This window comes from Salmo salar, chromosome ssa16 (assembly GCF_905237065.1).
Source record: "Salmo salar chromosome ssa16, Ssal_v3.1, whole genome shotgun sequence".
Taxonomy (NCBI): domain Eukaryota; kingdom Metazoa; phylum Chordata; class Actinopteri; order Salmoniformes; family Salmonidae; genus Salmo; species Salmo salar.
This window is the reverse complement of record NC_059457.1, coordinates 81,151,886-81,176,001: the sequence shown is the minus strand read 5'-3', so window position 1 is coordinate 81,176,001 and position 24,116 is coordinate 81,151,886. Positions and strand designations below refer to the sequence as shown.

General features: G+C 43.4%; 1 protein-coding gene across 2 annotated transcripts in view; it reads left to right on the top strand.

Annotated features, from left to right (window-relative positions):
* The window catches only part of LOC106574937 (receptor tyrosine-protein kinase erbB-4), a 687,167-nt gene that overhangs the window by 528,479 nt on the left and 134,572 nt on the right, over nucleotides 1-24,116 (top strand). For both annotated transcript variants that reach the window (XM_045698122.1, XM_045698121.1), the window contains exon 4: nucleotides 22,322-22,456. In XM_045698122.1, coding sequence (XP_045554078.1) covers nucleotides 22,322-22,456 — 135 coding nt within the window. The remainder of the gene's footprint in view (nucleotides 1-22,321; nucleotides 22,457-24,116) is intronic.

The window sequence follows — 24,116 nt, the reverse complement described above, 5'->3', positions numbered from 1 at the left end:
CAAGAGGTAAAATATATAGTGAAAACAATAGCGGTCCTAAAACGGAACCTTGAGGAACACCGAAATTTACAATTGATTTGTCAGAGGACAAACCATTCACAGAGACAAACTGATATCTTTCCGACAGATAAGATCTAAACCAGGCCAGAACTTGTCCATGTAGACCAATTTGGGTTTCCAATCTCTCCAAAAGAATGTGGTGATCGATGGTATCAAAAGCGGCACTAAGATCTAGGAACACGAGGACAGATGCAGAGCCTCGGTCTGACGTCATTAAAAGGTCATTTACCACCTTCACAAGTGCAGTCTCAGTGCTATGATGGGGTCTAAAACCAGACTGAAGCGTTTCGTATACATTGTTTGTCTTCAGGAAGGCAGTCAGTTGCTGTGCAACAGCTTTTTCTAAAATTTTGGAGAGGAATGGAAGATTCGATATAGGCCGATAGTTTTTTATAATTTCTGGATCAAGATTCGGCTTTTTCAAGAGAGGCTTTATTACTGCCACTTTTAGTGAGCTTGGTACACATCCGGTGGATAGAGAGCCGTTTATTATGTTCAACATAGGAGGGCCAAGCACAGGAAGCAGCTCTTTCAGTAGTTTAGTTGGAATAGGGTCCAGTATGCAGCTTGAGGGTTTGGAGGCCATGATTATTTTCATCATTGCGTCAAGAGATATAGTACTAAAACACTTTAGTATCTCCCTTGATCCTAGGTTCTGGCAGAGTTGTGCAGACTCAGGACAATGGAGCTTTGGAGGAATACCCAGATTTAAGGAGGAGTCTGTAATTTGCTTTCTAATGATCATGATCTTTTCCTCAAAGAAGTTCATAAATTTATTACTGCTGAAGTGAAAGCCATCCTCCATTTGCGAAGGCTGCTTTTTAGTTAGCTTTGCGACAGTATCAAAAAGAAATTTCGGATTGTTCTTATTTTCCTCAATTAAGTTGGAAAAATAGGATGATCGAGCAGCAGTAAGGGCTCTTCGATACTGCACGGTACTGTCTTTCCAAGCTAGTCGGAAGACTTCCAGTTTGGTGTGGCGCCATTTCCGTTCCAATTTTCTGGAAGCTTGCTTCAGAGCTCGTGTATTTTCTGTATACCAGGGAGCTAGTTTCTTATGACAGATGTTTTTAGTTTTTAGGGGTGCAACTGCATCTAGGGTATTTCGCAAGGTTAAATTGAGTTCCTCGGTTAGGTGGTTAACTGATTTTTGTCCTCTGACGTCCTTGGGTAGGCAGAGGCAGTCTGGAAGGGCATCAAGGAATCTTTGGGTTGTCTGAGAATTTATAGCACGACTTTTAATGCTCCTTGGTTGGGGTCTGAGCAGAGTATTTGTTGCAATTGCAAACGTAATAAAATGGTGGTCCGATAGTCCAGGATTATGAGGAAAAACATTTAGATCCACAACATTTATTCCATGGGACAAAACTAGGTCCAGAGTATGACTGTGGCAGTGAGTAGGTCCAGAGACATGTTGGACAAAACCCACTGAGTCGATGATGGCTCCGAAAGCCTTTTGGAGTGGGTCTGTGGACTTTTCCATGTGAATGTTAAAGTCACCAAAAATTAGAATATTATCTGCTATGACTACAAGATCCGATAGGAATTCAGGGAACTCAGTGAGGAACACTGCATATGGCCCAGGAGGCCTATAAACAGTAGCTATAAAAAGTGAGTGAGTAGGCTGCATAGATTTCATGACTAGAAGCTCAAAAGACGAAAACGTCATTGTTGTTTTTTTTTTGTAAATTGAAATTTGCTATCGTAAATGTTAGCAACACCTCCGCCTTTGCCGGATGCACGGGGGGTATGGTCACTAGTGTAACCAGGGGGTGAGGCCTCATTTAACACAGTAAATTCATCACGCTTAAGCCATGTTTCAGTCAGGCCAATCACATCAAGATTATTATCAGTGATTAGTTCATTGACTATAACTGCCTTTGAAGTGAGGGATCTAACATTAAGTAACCCAATTTTGAGATGTGAGGTATCACAATCTCTTTCAATAATGGCAGGAATGGAGGAGGTCTTTATACTAGTGAGATTGCTAAAGCGAACACCGCCATTTTTAATTTTGCCCAACCTAGATCGAGGCACAGACACGGTCTCAATGGGGAAAGCTGAGCTGACTACGCTGACTGTGCTAGTGGCAGACTCCACTAAGCTGGCAGGCTGGCTAACAGCTTGCTGCCTGGCCTGCACCCTATTTCATTGTGGAGCTAGAGGAGTTAGAGCCCTGTCTATGTTCGTAGATAAGATGAGAGCACCCCTCCAGCTAGGATGGAGTCCGTCACTCCTCAACAGGCCAGGCTTGGTCCTGTTTGTGGGTGAGTCCCAGAAAGAGGGCCAATTATCTACAAATTCTATCTTTTGGGAGGGGCAGAAAACAGTTTTCAACCAGCGATTGAGTTGTGAGACTCTGCTGTAGAGCTCATCACTCCCCCTAACTGGGAGGGGGCCAGAGACAATTAATCGATGCCGACACATCTTTCTAGCTGATTTACACGCTGAAGCTATGTTGCGCTTGGTGACCTCTGACTGTTTCATCCTAACATCGTTGGTGCCGACGTGGATAACAATATCTCTATACTCTCTACACTCGCCAGTTTTAGCTTTAGCCAGCACCGTCTTTAGATTAGCCTTAACGTCGGTAGCCCTGCCCCCTGGTAAACAGTGTATGATCGCTGGATGATTAGTTTTAAGTCTAATACTGCGGGTAATGGAGTCGCCAATGACTAGGGTTTTCAATTTGTCAGAGCTAATGGTGGGAGCCGTCGGCGTCTCAGACCCCACAACGGGAGGAGTAGAGACCAGAGAAGTCTCGGCCTCCGACTCCGACTCGCTTAATGGGGAGAACCGGTTGAAAGTTTCTGTCGGCTGAATAAGCGACACCGGTTGAGCATTCCTACAGCGTTTCCCTCCAGAAGCCATGAGAAAGATGTCCGGCTGCGGGGACCGTGCGAGGGGGTTTATACTAACGTTACTATCTGTACTTACTGGTGGCACAGACGCTGTTTCATCCTTTCCTACACTGAAATTACCCTTGCCTAACGATCGCGTCTGAAGCTGGGCTTGCAGCACAGCTATCCTTGCCGTAAGGCGATCGTTCTCCTGTATATTATAAGTACAACGACTGCAATTAGAAGGCATCATGTTAATGTTACTTAGCTTCGGCTGTTTGAAGTCCTGACGAACCATGTCCAGATAAAACCTCCGGGGTGAAAAAGTTGAATGAAAAAAGTTGAGTGAGGGAAAAAGTAAAAATATACGGTAATGAAAAAGTAAAAAACCGTCAGGTATCAAAGTAAGATCGGCCATGGAAGGCGATCCCATCCAGCATGGGTCTCCTCCCATGTCCAGGATCCCTTGCCGTCCAGAACTTCCTCCCAGGTCCATTCTTTTCCACGCTGCTTGGTCTTTTTATGGTGGGTTATTCTGTCACAGCTGTCGAAAGGAGCAGACCAAAGTGCGTGGTTGTAGTTCCACATTTTATTAAATCCGTGAAACTTTGCAATACGTAAATAACTGAATATGACTAAACAATAAACCGTGACGCAGAGAGAAACAAACACTACTTCAAATATAATAACCCACAAAAACCCAGGAAGAAAAACCCCTACTTAAATATGATCTCCAATCAGAGACAACGAGGACCAGCTGCCTCCAATTGGAGATCAACCCCCCAAAAAACAACATAGAAATAGAAACCTAGAACATAAACCTAGAAATACAAAACATAGAAAAACACAAAACACCCACTGTCACGCCCTGCCCTACTCTACTATAGAAAATTATATCTTACTAGGGTCAGGACGTGACGCATGGTGTGTTGGAGAGAGAGAGACACAGAAGATATTACATGGTGTATTGGAGAGAGAGAGACACAGAAGATATTACATGGTGTATTGGAGAGAGAGAGACACAGAAGATATTACATGGTGTATTGGAGAGAGAGAGACATAGAAGATATGACATGGTGTATTGGAGAGAGAGAGACATAGAAGATATTATATGGTGTATTGGAGAGAGAGAGACACAGAAGATATTACATGGTGTATTGGAGAGAGAGACACAGAAGATATTACATGGTGTATTGGAGAGAGAGACACAGAAGATATTACATGGTGTATTGAGAGAGAGAGACACAGAAGATATTACATGGTGTATTGGAGAGAGAGAGACAGAGAGAGAGACACAGAATATATTACATGGTGTATTGGAGAGAGAAAGACAGAAGATGTTACATGGTGTATTGGAGGGAGAGAGACACAGAAGATATTACATGGTGTATTGGAGAGAGAGAGACTGAGAGAGAGACACAGAAGATATTACATGGTGTATTGGAGCGAGAGAGACAGCAGATATTACATGGTGTATTGGAGAGAGAGTTACTGAGAGAGAAACACAGAAGATATTACATGGTGTATTGGAGAGAGAGACACAGAAGATATTACATGGTGTATTGGAGAGAGAGAGAGACACAGAAGATATTACATGGTGTATTGGAGAGAGAGAGAGACAGAAGATATTACATGGTGTATTGGAGAGAGAAAGACAGAAGATATTACATGGTGTATTGGAGGGAGAGAGACTGAGAGAGAGACACAGAAGATATTACATGGTGTATTGGAGAGAGAGACACAGAAGATATTACATGGTGTATTGGAGAGAGAGAGACACAGAAGATATTGCATGGTGTATTGGAGAGAGAGACACAGAAGATATTACATGGTGTATTGGAGAGAGAGAGACTGAGAGAGAGACACAGAAGATATTACATGGTGTATTGGAGAGAGAGACACAGAAGATATTACATGGTGTATTGGAGAGAGAGAGACACAGAAGATATTGCATGGTGTATTGGAGAGAGAGACACAGAAGATATTACATGGTGTATTGGAGAGAGAGAGACTGAGAGAGAGACACAGAAGATATTACATGGTGTATTGGAGAGAGAGACACAGAAGATATTACATGGTGTATTGGACAGAGAGAGACACAGAAGATATTGCATGGTGTATTGGAGAGAGAGACACAGAAGATATTACATGGTGTATTGGAGAGAGAGAGACTGAGAGAGAGACACAGAAGATATTACATGGTGTATTGGAGAGAGAGAGACTGAGAGAGAGACACAGAAGATATTACATGGTGTATTGGAGAGAGAGACACAGAAGATATTACATGGTGTATTGGAGAGAGAAACACAGAAGATATTACATGGTGTATTGGAGAGAAAGAGACTGAGAGAGAGAGACACAGAAGATATTACATGGTGTATTGGAGAGAGAGAGACGCAGAAGATATTACATGGTGTATTGGAGAGAGAGAGACTGAGAGAGAGAGACACAGAAGATATTACATGGTGTATTGGAGAGAGAGAGACTGAGAGAGAGACACCGAAGATATTACATGGTGTATTGGAGAGAGAGAGACAGAAGATATTACATGGTGTATTGGAGAGAGAGAGACACAGAAGATATTGCATGGTGTATTGGAGAGAGAGACACCGAAGATATTACATGGTGTATTGGAGAGAGAGACACAGAAGATATTGCATGGTGTATTGGAGAGAGAGAGACAGAAGATATTACATGGTGTATTGGAGAGAGAGAAACTGAGAGAGAGACACAGAAGCTATTACATGGTGTATTGGAGAGAGAGAGACTGAGAGAGAGACACAGAAGATATTACATGGTGTATTGGAGAGAGAGACACAGAAGATATTACATGGTGTATTGGAGAGAGAGTTACTGAGAGAGAGACACAGAAGATATTACATGGTGTATTGGAGAGAGAGACACAGAATATATTACATGGTGTATTGGAGAGAGAGACACACAGAAGATATTACATGGTGTATTAGAGAGAGAGAGACAGAAGATATTACATGGTGTATTGGAGAGAGAGAGACTGAGAGAGAGACACAGAGGATATTACATAGTGTATTGGAGAGAGAGTTACTGAGAGAGAAACACAGAAGATATTACATGGTGTATTGGAGAGAGAGACACAGAAGATATTACATGGTGTATTGGAGAGAGAGAGACACAGAAGATATTACATGGTGTATTGGAGAGAGAGAGACACAGAAGATATTACATGGTGTATTGGAGAGAGAGAGACACAGAAGATATTACATGGTGTATTGGAGAGAGAGAGACAGAGAGAGACACAGAAGATATTACATGGTGTATTGGAGAGAGAAAGACAGAAGATATTACATGGTGTATTGGAGGGAGAGAGACACAGAATATATTACATGGTGTATTGGAGAGAGAGAGACTGAGAGAGAGACACAGAAGATATTACATGGTGTATTGGAGAGAGAGAGACACAGAAGATATTACATGGTGTATTGGAGAGAGAGACACAAGATATTACATGGTGTAATGGAGAGAGAGAGACACAGAATATATTACATGGTGTATTGGAGAGAGAGTTACTGAGAGAGAGAGACAGAAGATATTACATGGTGTATTGGAGAGAGAGAGACAGCAGATATTACATGGTGTATTGGAGAGAGAGTTACTGAGAGAGAAACAGAAGATATTACATGGTGTATTGGAGAGAGAGAGACACAGAAGATATTACATGGTGTATTGGAGAGAGAGAGACAGAGAGAGACACAGAAGATATTACATGGTGTATTAGAGAGAGAGTTACTGAGAGAGAGAGACAGAAGATATTACATGGTGTATTGGAGAGAGAGACAGAAGATATTACATGGTGTATTGGAGAGAGAGACACAGAAGATATTACATGGTGTATTGGAGAGAGAGAGACAGAGAGACACACAGAAGATATTACATGGTGTATTAGAGAGAGAGAGACACAGAAGATATTACATGGTGTATTGGAGAGAGAGAGACACAGAAGATATTACATGGTGTATTGGAGAGAGAGACACAGAAGATATTACATGGTGTATTGGAGAGAGAAACACAGAAGATATTACATGGTGTATTGGAGAGAGAGAGACTGAGAGAGAGAGACACAGAAGATATTACATGGTGTATTGGAGAGAGAGAGACACAGAAGATATTACATGGTGTATTGGAGAGAGAGAGACACAGAAGATATTACATGGTGTATTGGAGGGAGAGAGACTGAGAGAGAGAGACAGAAGATATTACATGGTGTATTGGAGAGAGAGACACAGAAGATATTACATGGTGTATTGGAGAGAGAGACAGAAGATATTACATGGTGTATTGGAGAGAGAAACACAGAAGATATTACATGGTGTATTGGAGAGAGAGAGACACAGAAGATATTGCATGGTGTATTGGAGAGAGAGAGACAGAAGATATTACATGGTGTATTGGAGAGAGAGAGACTGAGAGAGAGACACAGAAGATATTACATGGTGTATTGGAGAGAGAGAGACACAGAAGATATTACATGGTGTATTGGAGAGAGAGACACAGAAGATATTACATGGTGTATTGGAGAGAGAGAGACTGAGAGAGAGACACAGAAGATGTTACATGGTGTATTGGAGGGAGAGACACAGAAGATATTACATGGTGTATTGGAGAGAGAGGTACTGAGAGAGAGACACAGAAGATATTACATGGTGTATTGGAGAGAGAGGTACTGAGAGAGAGACACAGAAGATGTTACATGGTGTATTGGAGAGAGAGACACAGAAGATATTACATGGTGTATTGGAGAGAGAGTTACTGAGAGAGAGACACAGAAGATATTACATGGTGTATTGGAGAGAGAGAGACACAGAAGATATTACATGGTGTATTGGAGAGAGAGGTACTGAGAGAGAGACACAGAAGATATTACATGGTGTATTGGAGAGAGAGAGACTGAGAGAGAGACACAGAAGATGTTACATGGTGTATTGGAGAGAGAGACACAGAAGATATTACATGGTGTATTGGAGAGAGAGACAGAAGATATTACATGGTGTATTGGAGAGAGAAACACAGAAGATATTACATGGTGTATTGGAGAGAGAGAGACACAGAAGATATTGCATGGTGTATTGGAGAGAGAGAGACAGAAGATATTACATGGTGTATTGGAGAGAGAGAGACTGAGAGAGAGACACAGAAGATATTACATGGTGTATTGGAGAGAGAGAGACACAGAAGATATTACATGGTGTATTGGAGAGAGAGACACAGAAGATATTACATGGTGTATTGGAGAGAGAGAGACTGAGAGAGAGACACAGAAGATGTTACATGGTGTATTGGAGGGAGAGACACAGAAGATATTACATGGTGTATTGGAGAGAGAGGTACTGAGAGAGAGACACAGAAGATATTACATGGTGTATTGGAGAGAGAGGTACTGAGAGAGAGACACAGAAGATGTTACATGGTGTATTGGAGAGAGAGACACAGAAGATATTACATGGTGTATTGGAGAGAGAGTTACTGAGAGAGAGACACAGAAGATATTACATGGTGTATTGGAGAGAGAGAGACACAGAAGATATTACATGGTGTATTGGAGAGAGAGGTACTGAGAGAGAGACACAGAAGATATTACATGGTGTATTGGAGAGAGAGAGACTGAGAGAGAGACACAGAAGATGTTACATGGTGTATTGGAGAGAGAGACACAGAAGATATTACATGGTGTATTGGAGAGAGAGGTACTGAGAGAGAGACACAGAAGATATTCCATGGTGTATTGGAGAGAGAGGTACTGAGAGAGAGACAGAAGATATTCCATGGTGTATTGGAGCAGGCATAACAGTCTAAGACCAAAGAGGAGCGGAGAGACTAGGAGAGGGCCGTGTATATCTTATTTACATTATTATTGGGAGGCTGTCCACATTGTTTAAACCTAGATTCTAAGCACAATTAAACAGCAGGGTTTTAAGGTTTGGTTTCAATTTAAATTCCGGTTTGTTGACTTCTCAACTAAATATCAACCAAATGTAGTTGTTCATTGGATGTTGACGTCCAATCAACAACTGCCTTTGTCTGGTGCGTGTACAGGCTCTGCTATGAGAACCCTTTGAGCATTAGACATCAAATATTGCCACTGATGTGCAATACCAGGGACAAAAAGACCTAAAATAACATGCATCATTTAGCATTGTGATGAGTATCTTTGATTCAAAGCGAACACAACAACCCACCACCGCACCGACTCTTAACCCTTGTGTGGTGTTCGGGTCTATGGGAGCCATTTTCAATGTTTACTCAAAGAAAAATGATACAATTAGTTATTTCTTCAACCTGAGACTCATTGGCCTTGGCTCATTTTCTGTGAAGAACATGCAAAATAACACATTTTCATTGAGTGCACACTGTGAACACCCCTACACATTTATATTACAAATGTGGTGTTCTGGTCCACTGGACCCCCCTACACATTTATATTACATATGTGGTGTTCTGGTCCACCGGACCCCCCTGCACATTTATATTACATATGTGGTGTTCTGGTCCACCGGACACCCCTACACATTTATATTACATATGTGGTGTTCTGGTTCACCGGACCCCACTCCACATTTATATTACATATGTGGTGTTCTGGTCCACCGGACCCCCCTGCACATTTATATTACATATGTGGTGTTCTGGTCCACCGGACCCCCCTGCACATTTATATTACATATGTGGTGTTCTGGTCCACTGGACCCCCCTGCACATTTATATTACATATGTGGTGTTCTGGTCCACTGGACCCGAGGGTAATGCAAGTGTGGAAAAGTGTGTGTGTAGGTGAAAACAAGTAAAAATGAAACCAAAAGATTTGTTGTGTGCTTTCACTCTGTCGTCCTCCTCCCTGGGCCTGCTGTTTCAACGTAGCACCAAGAACCTGTCTGTCTCCCAGCCTGTCAGCCTGTCTCCTGCTTTTCTCTCACTCTTTACCCTTTGTAGTGTTTGAAACTACACAATGTCTTGCGGGAGCTTGCAGAGTGTTATTACAATACATTATTATGATACATTGTAAAACAAATCTGTATTTTCCCACACTCTACCCAAGCCACTTTATATATTTTTTTATTTTTATTTCACCTTTATTTAACCAGGTAAGCTAGTTGAGAACAAGCTCTGATTTACAACTGTGACCTGGCCAAGATAAAGCAAAGCAGTGCGACAACAACAACACAGAGTTACACATGGAATAAACAAGCGTACAGTCAATAACACAATAGAAAAAAGAAAGTCTATATACAGTGTGTGCAAATGGTGTGAAGAGGTAAGCAATAAATAGGCCATAGTAGCGACATAATTACAATTTAGCAGATTGATAAGTGATAAATGAGCAGATGATGATGTGCAAGTAGAGATACTGGTGTGCAAAAGAGCAGAAAAGTAAATAAAAACAATATGGAGATGAGGTAGGTAGATTGGGTGGGCTATTTTATTTTATTTATTTATTTTTTCTTTAAGGGGCGGATCAGCTTAATATTGCAGAAAGAATGTTGCTTCCATCAATGTAATTGTCTGCATAATTTCCAATCCAGATTCCAATCTTGGGTGGGCTATTTACAGATGGACTATGTACAGCTGCAGCAATTGGTTAACTGCTCAGATAGCTGATGTTTAAGGTTAGTGAGGGAAATATAAGTCTCCAGCTTCAGCAATTTTTGCAATTCGTTCCAGTCACTGGCAGCAGAGAACTGGAAGGAAAGGCGGCCAAACGAGGTGTTGGCTTTGGGGGTGACCAGTGAGATATACCTGCTGGAGCGCGTGCTACCGGTGGGTGTTGTTATCGTGAGATAAGGCGGAGCTTTACCTAGCATAGACTTATAGATGACCTGGAGCCAGTGGGTCTAGCGACGAATATGTAGCAAGGGCCAGCCGACTAGAGCATACAGGTCGCAGTGGTGGGTGGTATAAGGGGCTTTGTTAACAAAACGGATGGCACTGTGATAGACTGCATCCAGTTTGCTGAGTAGAGTCTTGGAAGCTATTTTGTAGATGACATCGCTGAAGTCGAGGATCGGAAGGATAGTCAGTTTTACGAGGGTAAGTTTGGCGGCGTGAGTGAAGGAGACTGTTGCAAAATAGGAAGCTGATTCTAGATTTGATTTTGGATTGGAGATGTTTAATATGAGTCTGGAAGGAGAGTTTACAGTCTAGCCAGACACCTAGGGTATTTGTAGTTGTCCACATATTCTAGGTCAGAACCTTCCAGGGTAGTGATGCTAGTCGGGCGGGTGCGAGCAGCAAACGGTTTGAAAGCATGCATTTGGTTTTACTAGAGTTTACGAGCAGTTGGAGGCCACGGAAGGAGTGTTGTATGGCATTGAAGCTCGTTTGGAGGTTAGTTAACAGTGTCCAAAGAAGGGCCAGATGTATACAGAATGGTGTCTGCGTGGAGGTGGATCAGGGAATCACCCACAGCAAGAGCGACATCATTGATATATACAGAGAAAAGAGTCAGCCTGAGAATTGAACCCTGTGGTACCCCCATAGAGACTGCCAGAGGTCCGGACAACAGGCCCTCCGATTTGACATACTGAACTCTGTCTGCGAGGCAGTCATTTGAGAAACCAAGGCTATTGAGTCTGCCTATAAGAATGCGGGGAAAAGCCTTGGCCAGGTCGATGAAGACGGCTGCACAGTACTGTCTTTTATCGATGGCAGTTCTGATATCGTTTAGTACCTTGAGCGTGGCTGAGGTGCCCCCGTGACCAGCTCGGAAACCGGATTGAACAGCGGAGAAGGTACGGTGGGATTCGAAATGGTCAGTGATCTGTTTATTAACTTGGCAATCGATGACTTTAGAGAGGCAGGGCAGGATGGATATAGGTCTATAACAGTTTGGGTCTAGAGTGTCACCCCCTTTGAAGAGGGGGATGACCGCGGCAGCTTTCCAATCTTTAGGGATCTCGGACGATACGAAAGAGAGGTTGAACAGACTGATAATAGGGGTTGCAATAATGGCGGCAGATAGTTTTAGAAATAGAGGATCCAGATTGTCTAGCCCAGCTGATTTGTACGGGTCCAGGTTTTGCAGCTCTTTCAGAACATCTGCAATCTGGATTTGGGTGAAGGAGAAGCTGGGGAGGCTCGGGCAAGTAGCTGCGGGGGCGTGGAGGTGTTGGCCGGGGTTGGGGTAGCCAGGGGGAAACCATTGCCAGCCGTAGAGGAATGCTTATTGACATTTTTGATTATCATGGATTTATCGGTGACCGTGTTACTTAGCCTCAGTGCAGTGGGCAGCTTGGAGGAGGTGCTCTTGTTCTCCATGGACTTTACAGTGTCCCAAAACTTTTTGGAGTTAGAGCTATAGAATGCAAATTTCTGTTTGAAAAAGCTAGCCTTTGCTTTCCTGACTGACTGTGTGTATTGGTTCCTGACTTCCCTGAACAGTTGCATATCACGGGGACTATTTGATGCAATTGCAGTCCGCCACAGGATGTTTTTGTGCTGGTCAAGGGCAGTCAGGTCTGGAGTGAACCAAGGGCTATGTCTGTTCTTAGTTCTACATTTTTTGAAAGGGGCATGCTTATTTAAGATGCTGAGGAAATTGCATTTAAAGAATGACCAGGCATCCTCGACTGACGGGATGAGGTCAATATCCTTCCAGGATACCCGGGCCAGGTCGATTAGAAAGTCCTGCTCGCAGAAGTGTTTTAGGGAGCGTTTGACAGTGATGAGGGGTGGTCGTTTGACAGCGGACCTATAGTGGATGCAGGCAATGAGGCAGTGATCGCTGAGATCCTGATTGAAAATGCTGAGGTGTATTTGGGGGGCAAGTTGGTCAGGATAATATCTATGAGGGTGCCCATGTTTACGGATTTAGGGTCATGTGCAAATTGGGGGAGGGACACAACAAATAAATAACTTTACATGTGTGGCTCCTTACCACAATCAATCAGCATTCCAAAAATAATTCATACTCAGAGGGCCTTTGAAATAGTTTTTTTCAGAGAGAGAAGCTAGTGTGGAAGAAGCGTCTTCCAATTTGGAAGATGTCTCTGTCAATTCGGAGTCTGACAGTGAGTTGGAAGAAGAGGATGAGATTGACCCTCAGCCAGCCCCAGTACCAGTCCGTCAGCAACCAGCTCATCAGCAGCCTGCAGGAGGAGAAAGATGGATGGCAAAAAAATGTGAAATTGAATGGTCTTCTTGCCTAAGGAATGAGCGACCCCGCATGGCTGTCAATGTGATAAGGATGCAACCAGGGCCGACGCGGATGGCAGTTAATCATGTGCAGGACATAAAGTCTTCTTTTGAACTGTTCATCCCAGACACCATCCAGAAAATCATTCTGGACTGCACTAACTTGAAGTGCTTTTGGAGAGAGATGGAAGAAAATGGACCAAACTCATTGACATGCATACTTTGAGGTTCTTATCCTTGCTGGTGTTTTCAGATCCAATGGGGAATCCACAGAATCCCTGTGGGATGCAGAAACTGGCAGAGAACTTTTCTTTGCAACAATGTCTCTGGAAAACTTCCACAATATTTCCAGGATTATCAGCTTCGATAACAGAGACACCAGACCAGCTCGGCGGCAGAGAGACAAGCTAGCTGCAATCAGGTCAGTGTGGGAGAAGTGGGTGGACCACCTTCCCCTGTTTTACAACCCTGGGCCTAATGTTGCTGTTGATGAGCAGCTTATACTATTTAGGTGCCGCTGCCCCTTCAGACAGTACATTCTGTCTAAACCCGCAAAATTTGAAATCAAGATCTGGGCTGCCTGTAATATTGCTTGATCATATGCGTGGAACTTGCAAGTGTATACAGGGAAGCCAGATGGAGGAGCCCCTGAGAAGAACCAAGGGATGCGGGTTGTCCTGGACGTGACACAGGGACGCCGTGGCCCCAACATCACTTGCAATAACTTTTTTAATTCGCACAAGCTGGGACAGGAGCTCCTCAAGAGGAAGCTGACGATGGTAGGAACAGTACGAAAAGACAAGCCAGAGCTCCCACCTCAGCTGTTGAATACACGGAACAGGCCTATCAATTCCTCTAAGTTTGTGTTCACGGCCGACTTATCCCTAGTGTCCTACGTGCCAAAGAAAGGCAAAAATGTGGTACTCATGAGTACGCTGCATAGGGATGGGAGAATCTGTGGCCAGGAACATCAAAAAACAGAAATCAATGGATTACAATGCCACAAAAGGAGGGGTGGACAATTTAGACAAGCTGGTGACTGGCTACAGCTGCAAAAGAAGAACCCTACGCTGGCCACTTGTGATATTCTTCAACATCTTGGACATCTCGGCGTACAACGTGTTTGTCGTCTGGATGGCATTGAACCCAGATTGGAGTAGAGGGAAGCTCCAGAGGAGCTGGGAAAGGCATTCGTAAGACCTCCAATTCAGAGGAAGCAACATATCCCAAGGACCCGAGCTTCTGCAGCCATCGTGAGGAGGATTCAGGAGGAGGATTCAGGAGGAGGATACTGGTGCTCCATCTGCCCGACCCACAGAACCAACAACTCCAATACCGGAACTAAGTGTGAGTGATGTTGTTGCATGTGTGTGTGTCTGACTCTCTTACCTTGGCCTGCTGTAACTATATATGTGAGTGAGTGAGATGTTAGTAAAATTCCTGAACTAAATATTTTCATCATTCTAGATTGCAGTCGGTAGCAACAAGAATGTCACGGATCCCTCTGGAACTTTCATCGCGCACACCTGGCCCCTATTCCCACTGATTGTATTTGTATATATGTGCCCCATGGTGCTGTCGATTATTATTACAATGTCCGTTGGTGCGTGTGAGTACCTGTGCTGTGTGTTTTGGCTTTCGTGCCCTTGTGGATTGTGTAGATGATTATGGGTCTCGTCCCGTGTGTTAATCTTTGTGCTTGTGTGTAGTTATTCGAGGTACTCCTCGCTCTTTTGTTTGGGTTTCAATCCTGTGTTTTGTATAGTGTTTGTTTGGTCTTCGTCCCCGTGCCTTTACACGGCACGCCGTAATTTGGGGTATAATAAAAAAAACTATTATGCATTCCTGCACCTGTCTCCCGAATCATTGCTACCAACCAGGGGCGGAAATCCCGGGGGGGACGGGGGGGACACGACCCCCCCATCCTGGGAAAAATATGATTTGTCCCCCCAATATATCACTGAAACATAACTATGTAATTTAAATAATATTAATAATACACAATGAAAGCAATCGTGCTGATTATAGACACTTAATAGCGCGTTTTTAAGTTTCAAAAGATTGCAACCCCCCCACCCTTTGCCTCACAATGGTTTGATCCACTGCCAGTTCCTTAGTTTGCTAGGTAACAGAGAGGTCGTATCTACTGTCTGAAAGGCACTCAATGCACGTAACTGACGTGAGGTTAATCCAGTCAATCGCGCACACACACTAGCTGAATATGCAGAGCTAGCGCGCAAATATTAACTATTAAGCTAGCTAGTACCTATTCCATTTATGTGGCGTTGTCAAAGATGGAATCAGCATGCAGATTATGTAAATTAGTGCTTCAAAGTCCCTGTGATAAGGTTAGCGATAAACTGAAATCCAAACTGAACAGAACTACACTCTCTTCTACCATTGTCTTAAATATATTTAATGGTCTCGTTGCAAAAGCTAAATTGTCGCAAGTGAACATTTATTTATTTATTTATTTATTTTATTTCACCTTTATTTAACCCGGGTAGCAAAGATTATAGCAAACACCACTGAAACTGAATTGGTGCTCGCTAGCTTTGCAAATTCAGCTATTGTTGGAAGCCAGCCAATATGAAACAAACTATTAAAATTACAAAAGGTTGCAGCATATGTTGTGTAAATGGTGAACTCATTCAGCTGTCAACTCTTGTCATTTTAATCCGTTTCACATTTGCTAGCTACCTTTTAGATCGAAGCCCAAATAGAATGTTAAAAGATAAGATGATAGAAGCCCATCTCCTACTGTAAATAACCTACACACAGTGTGTGTGTGTGTAGCCAGCCAGCCAGCCAGGTAGAAAAATGGCAGAAAAATAAAAGATGGACATCAGAGTATTTTTCAGTACACCAAAACGCAAAGTAAGAACCCTAGTAGCCTAATATCTCAAAGACTAGTTGATAAAATGTTCATAAGAAAGAAATGAAATTGTAATGGAAATGTTTCACAATGATGTCATTAGGCAGAGCAGGCAACAGATGGCACACAGACAGCAGAGTTGGGGACAGATATGCAGGGACAGACTGGCAGAGACAGGGAGTCTCAGGTAAGTTTGTTGAGTCTTTGTTTGGCAACATTATGAAAGGTTCTCCATTTTTTTTTACTTGTAAAATAGGAACATAATTGGAAAATGCCATGGATACCCCACTCTCAACTTAAACTGGTGACTGAACTAAGATTTGTTAAAGGCAATGGTATTGCTGTTGTGATTAGTTGTGTAGTTTTGGGTACCGGTAGTTAGGAGTACGGCAAACACCTTATTTCTTTGGTTCCTCAATATATATTTACCATATTACAATGTAGGCTATGTGTTACAGCACTACTTTTGGTGTCCCCCTCAGGAATTGCTCTTGAGAAAATTTCATGTAATTGTCCCCTCCAAAGTTGATATCAGATTTTCGCCCCTGCTACCAACGTGACAGAATAATTGAACAACCGGCCCGTACGACCCGCCACCACAACCGGTCTGTCCGATGCCACTGCTACTGGTCCGTCCGACGCCCGTGCCTTTACACGGCACGCTGTAATTTGGGGTATAATAAAAAAAAATATTACGCGTTCCTGCGCCTGTCTCCTGAATCATTGTTACCAAAGTGATAAAGAAGAAGCGCTGTGATGTGTGTGGACCCAAGAAGGACAGGACAACAAAGTAATACATTTGCAACACAAATACAGAAAAACTCTGTCCCTCATGTGGTGTGTAGACCGGCCTTAATTTGTGTTCAATGGGGCTCATATATCATTTCCATAAAATACTGTCTGTAAACTTTGTCCTTCCAATTTGTTCAGTTCTTTTTTAAATGTTTTAATTTTTTTATTTAACCTTTATTTAACTAGTTTAACTTTTGTATACAAAAAACATTTTTTTATCAACACTAAAACAACGAATAGGGCTTTTATTGATAATGTGATCTAGCAGAGGTAAATATTAACCATGGATGCTGTCTATATTGCTTGTAACTGATATAAGTCAACGTCTAAGTATGAAGTATTTTTATGTAAATCGTTATGGCTGTATTGTTTTGAAAACCCAATAATGTTGTGGGACCATCAGAACATTGGGTGAAAAACAAAAACATGGCCACCACACATGGGTTAAGATAACGTGATCCTAACGTATGCCACATAGCCACACACAAAGAATATAATCATCTAGAACCTCTTCATTTATTTGTGTTCTGGGATTTCAAAGGATAACAAGTGGTTGGAAGCAACCCCTCATTCAACAGCCAATGAATAATGTCCTTTGAAGCCCTGAATGCCCATGGCCTTACATCATCCAATTAGGCGGGATCTGAGAGAAACGCCTGCTGCTGATTCGCTCCCTCAATCCCATCTCTAATGGCCTGTCTCTCATAGATCCCTATGGACGCACATTGTTCACGTAGGATGCAGCAACTCAATGTCCTCAACAGCCCTGTACAGTAATGTACTGTAAACATCCATCAAGAAGGTCAAATAATGTTCACTGCAAGCAGTAAGACAATGAATGGATGGTCTGGGGTGTTCGAGGCTCTCCATGAAATCCTCTCTCAATCCTTTCTTTCTTTCTCTCTCTCCCTCTCCCCTCCCTCCCCCTCTCTGTCTGTCTTTTACACTCTCTCTCTCTCTCCCCTCCCCCTCTCTCTCTTTCACACTCTTTCTCTCTCTCTCTCCCTCTCCCCTCCCCCCTCTCTCTCTTTCACACTCTCTCTCTTTCTCCCTCTCCCCTCCCTCCCCCTCTCTCTCTCTCCAAGGTGATGGGTTTTACAACTACCTCGTCAATCAGCGATGGTATGAGGCGGCGCTCACCCCCAATGAAGAGCTGGCCATAGAGCACGCCATTTTAATGGATAGATCGTCACAGGAGGGCGTACAGCGAGTACTGCCCGTCAATTCCCTAGGAGTTACCGTCCCGGCCCCATGGACAGAGAAATGGAGACTTTCAGAGTTCCTCCCTATCTTGCCCTCAGACTCTTCAAACTGTTTCTGTACTGTGAAAGGATACTATTTTGGCATTGACTAATGGGCTGCTGTCATGGAGGTCCTGCACATGACTCACATCCTCTCTTCTTCCTCCTCACTGCTATCTCTGTGGTTTCTGATATTGTGTCAGATATTGTGTCAGATAATACTGTAGATGATTTCAGAAGACCTTCATAGAATCTTCAAAGACATCTATAGAATCTTAGAAGACGTCCATAGAATCTTAGAAGACATCCATATAATCTCAGAAGACAGTCATAGAATCTTAGAAGACATCCATAGAATCTAAGAAGACATCCATATAATCTTAGAAGACTGTCATAGAATCTTAGAAGACATCCATAGAATCTTAGAAGACGTCCATAGAATCTTAGAAGACATCCATAGAATCTAAGACATCCATAGAATCTTAGAATGTCATAGAATCTTAGAAGACATCCATAGAATCTTAGAAGACATCCATAGAATCTTAGAAGATAGTCATAGAATCTTAGAAGACATCCATAGAATCTTAGAAGACATCCATAGAATCTAATAAGACATCCATAGAATCTAAGAAGACATCCATAGAATCTAAGAAGACATCCATAGAATCTAAGAAGACATCCATAGAATCTAAGAAGACATCCATAGAATCTAAGAAGACATCCATAGAATCTTGGAAGACATCCATAGAATCTTAGAAGACATCCATAGAATCTTAGAAGACATCCAGAGTAAGCATATTTCTGTGAGGACAATGTGATGGAGAAGTTCTATGGAGGTACCAGCATCAACAATCTAGGAAGAATCTAATCAACATACTTTTGCCACAATCCTGAACATCCTCCTGACTATTCTCCATTGAATCACATTCTATTATTGAATAAGAGACAAACACCATGAATATCTAGGCTCCATACATACAATTGTAATTGGTACAGAATGTTCTCTTATAACAGTCTGATACATTTACATGTAAAACATCCCTTTGATAAAATCGTGCTTTGTGCGAGGTGATATTAGTAGATGAAATTGCAATGACAGACCATCCCCCGGCGAGGGAGACCGCCGGCATGTCAAATACTTTGAAGAAAATTTAGTTTATCTTTATCCACGGGAGAGTTCCTTGTTTCAATCATGCCATTTCCTTCATAATGATTAGCTTCCCCCACTTCTCCACATTTCTGAATATCTGAATACACCTCATCTTCATATTTTCATATGCTGCTAATCTGTTCAGAGACTGTAATATACTGGTGGAGCATGTTTCCTAATCCGGCCCGATCTGGATTATAAATTATGATTATTTTCATTAACTATGACAAGGGTGTTCCCAGAACCAGGGGTCATCATGGATGATACACACACACACACACACACACACACACACACACACACACACACACACACACACACACACACACACACACACACACACACACACACACACACACACACACACACACACACACACACACACACACACGCACACACACACACACACACACACACACACACACACACACACACACACACACACAGATGCACACACACACACACACACACACACACACACACACACACACACACACACACACACACACACACACACACACACACACACACACACACACGCACACATGCACACATGCACACACACACGCACTCACACACACACACATAGAGATGTGTGCACACACACACACACACACTCACACACACACAAACTCTACTGTTATCTTGCGACTCATCCAGAGAGGAACTACATGATTGATTTGAGTCCAAATCCTGTAATTGACTTGCACATTGTCATATAAAGACAGTGATATATGTAAGGGATTCTAGATTGTTCTGGTTCTCTATGCAGACATCTGGTGAGGGCTATAACCCTCCGACAGAAACATATTATTGCTATTAGTGAAATACCGTAAGAGGGGGTTTGACCCAAAGCCTTCCTTTATCCGCTGTGTGTGCTTCTTTCTGTATCTGGAGTAGGTCACGGGGGAAAATTGAATTTTCTAGGAATTCATTGAGTGAGGATACGTCTCTTTGTAGATGTAGCATGAAAGCATATCAACAATGGACGCCTTTCAGAAGCGACAGTAAACACTACACAACAGGATGGAGCAGTCTAGTGACTACTGCTGGAGGGTAGGCCTGCATACCTGGCCTTATCACAACAACATGTTTACCTTTTCACATTGAGTCAATAGTTTCCATCTGCAGGGATTCGAAATAAAGAAATGCATAGCATGTTCAGGAAAGGTCAGGGGTAACCTTCATGCATTGATGTTCTGCTCTAACATGTACACATACATACATACATACATACATACATACATACATACATACATACATACATACATACATACATACATACATACATACATACATACATACATACATTCATAGATACATGCATACATACATACATACATACATACATACATACATACATACATACATACATACATATACTGCTCAAAAAAATAAAGGGAACACTTAAACAACACAATGTAACTCCAAGTCAATCACACTTCTGTGAAATCAAACTGTCCACTTAGGAAGCAACACTGATTGACAATAAATGTCACATGCTGTTGTGCAAATGGAATAGACAACAAGGTGGAAATTATAGGCAATTAGCAAGACACTCCCAATAAAGGAGTGGTTCTGCAGGTGGTAACCACAGACCACTTCTCAATTCCTATGCTTCCTGGCTGATGTTTTGGTCACTTTTGAATGCTGGCGGTGCTTTCACTCTAGTGGTAGCATGAGACGGAGTCTACAACCCACACAAGTGGCTCAGGTAGTGCAGCTCATCCAGGATGGCACATCAATGCGAGCTGTGGCAAGAAGGTTTGCTGTGTCTGTCAGCGTAGTGTCCAGAGCATGGAGGCGCTACCAGGAGACAGGCCAATACATCAGGAGACGTGGAGGAGGCCATAGGAGGGCAACAACCCAGCAGCAGGACCGCTACCTCCGCCTTTGTGCAAGGAGGAGCAGGAGGAGCACTGCCAGAGCCCTGCAAAATGACCTCCAGCAGGCCACAAATGTGCATGTGTCTGCTCAAACGGTCAGAAACAGACTCCATGAGGGTGGTATGAGGGCCCGACATCCACAGGTGGGGGTTGTGCTTACAGCCCAACACCGTGCAGGACGTTTGGCATTTGCCAGAGAACACCAAGATTGGCAAATTCGCCACTGGCGCCCTGTGCTCTTCCCAGATGAAAGCAGATTCACACTGAGCACATGTGACAGACGTGACAGTCTGGAGACGCCGTGGAGAACGTTCTGCTGCCTGCAACATCCTCCAGCATGACCGGTTTGGCGGTGGGTCAGTCATGGTGTGGGGTGGCATTTCTTTGGGGGGCCGCACAGCCCTCCATGTGCTCGCCAGAGGTAGCCTGACTGCCAATAGGTACCGAGATGAGATCCTCAGACCCCTTGTGAGACCATATGCTGGTGCGGTTGGCCCTGGGTTCCTCCTAATGCAAAACAATGCTAGACCTCATGTGGCTGGAGTGTGACAGCAGTTCCTGCAAGAGGAAGGCATTGATGCTATGGACTGGCCCGCCCGTTCCCCAGACCTGAATCCAATTGAGCACATCTGGGACATCATGTCTCGCTCCATCCACCAACGCCACGTTGCACCACAGACTGTCCAGGAGTTCGCGGATGCTTTAGTCCAGGTCTGGGAGGAGATCCCTCAGGAGACCATCCGCCACCTCATCATGAGCATGCCCAGGCGTTGTAGGGAGGTCATACAGGCACGTGGAGGCCACACACACTACTGAGCCTCATTTTGACTTGTTTTAAGGACATTACATCAAAGTTGGATCAGCCTGTAGTGTGGTTTTCCACTTTCATTTTGAGTGTGACTCCAAATCCAGACCTCCATGGGTTGATAAATTGGATTTCCATTGATTATTTTTGTGTGATTTTGTTGTCAGCACATTCAACTATGTAAAGAAAAAAGTATTTAATAAGATTATTTCATTCATTCAGATCTAGGATGTGTTATTTTAGTGTTCCCTTTATTTTTTTAAGCAGTGTACATACATACATACACAAACAAGAGCACACGCACACACATACGTACATACACCAACACCCACACACACACACACACACACACACACACACACACACACACACACACACACACACACACACACACACACACACACACACACACACACACACACACACACACACACACACACACACACACACACACACACATGTTAATGGTTATGTGCTTATTATGTGTATACATGTGTCCTTCTCTGCACAGAGATCCTGAACGGGGGGGTTTATGTTGACCAGAACAAGTTCCTGTGCCACGCCGACACCATCCACTGGAGAGACATCATCAAGAACCCCCAAGCTGAGCTCTTGGTGGTACCGTCCAACAACAGTGGCCTTGGATGTGAGTATGGGGAGAAACCACAACGCTGAGAGGGAGGGGTGGTCGAGGTGCTGATAAAAATATTGAAGGATGCTTCTCTAAACTTTCAAGGTGCACACTATATACACACACACCTTCACACCTTCACACGCTTACATGTTTCCTCAGTTTCATACAAATGATATTGTTAAAATGTTCCTTTTTTTGTATCCTTTTTCTCTGTTTTGCTGAAGGTGAGTTGGAGGCAGCATCACAATAGATCAGTGATTAAACACATGGAGGTGGTTGGGTTGTGTTGCTATGCAGCCAGGCCCATGGTGATTCTGTCTCAGCTGCACATAAAGCTCACTAAAGCTGACAGCCAGCTCCTTTGAAAGTGTTTGGAACACTGAAATGGCTACTGGCCATTGTGTGTCAAAACACACAGCCATTGGCTACCGGCCATTGTGTGTCAAAACACACCGCCATTTTAGTTCCAAGTCCACTCCCCCAAACCTTCTCCACATTTTCAATTTGTTTTCCCCTCCCTAGATTGCATTGTATGCCAAGGAAAAGTGAGGGCATGATATGCATTCAATATCAGTGTAAAAAATATCACTGAATGTCACAGTGACCACTAAAAACAGCACGTATGACCACGAAATGTCACACAACGCTCGACTGAGCATGTAGTTTCTCCCCACAAGGTGTCCTTCACTATCATGTCTGTTTGAGATGTTAGAAGAAGAAGAAGAAGAAGAGAGGACAGAAGAGAGGACAGAGGAGAGGACAGATGAGAGGACAGAAGAGAGGACAGGAGAGGACAGAAGAGAGGACAGATAAGAAGACAGAGGAGAGGACAGATGAGAGGACCGATGAGAGGACAGATGAGAGGACAGAGGAGAGGACAGATGAGAGGACAGAGGAGAGGACAGATGAGAGGACAGATGAGAGGACAGATGAGAGGACAGAGGAGAGGACAGAAGAGAGGATAGAAGAGAGGACAGATGAGAAGACAGAGGAGAGGACAGAGGAGAGGACAGATGAGAGGACAGAGGAGAGGACAGAAGAGAGGACAGAAGAGAGGACAGAGGAGAGGACAGAGGAGAGGACAGATGAGAAGACGGAGGAGAGGACGGAAGAGAAGACGGAAGAGAGGACGGAGGAGAGGACGGAAGAGAGGACGGAAGAGAGGACAGAAGAGAGGACAGAGGAGAGGGACTATAAGACAATAAGAGTTGGCATAAAATGAGAGAGTGGCTCGGCGTGTGTGGGAGCCCAGGTTTCCAGATTGAGGGCTTTCTTTGAGGTTGCCAGATTGGGTCACTATTTAATCAAATCAAATCAAATCAAATGTATTTTTATATAGCCCTTCGTACATCAGCTGATATCTCAAAGTGCTGTACAGAAACCCAGCCTAAAACCCCAAACAGCAAGCAAAACATGTGAAAGAAGCACGGTGGCTAGGAAAAACTCCCTAGGAAAAACTCCCTATTTAACATAATCATTTTTGGAGTGAGCGAGGCGTAATTTCACAGGCAGGCAGGGGGCCGAGGGTGACATTCACTCAGCCCTCCACTTCAGCATGTAATTACCACACAGTCAATTAAAGCCTGATGATGACAGGCCCATTCACGCTCACTGACGGTGGGCTATGATAACTGTTATGTGTCATGTCCCCACTTTTTGCCTGAGAGAGATG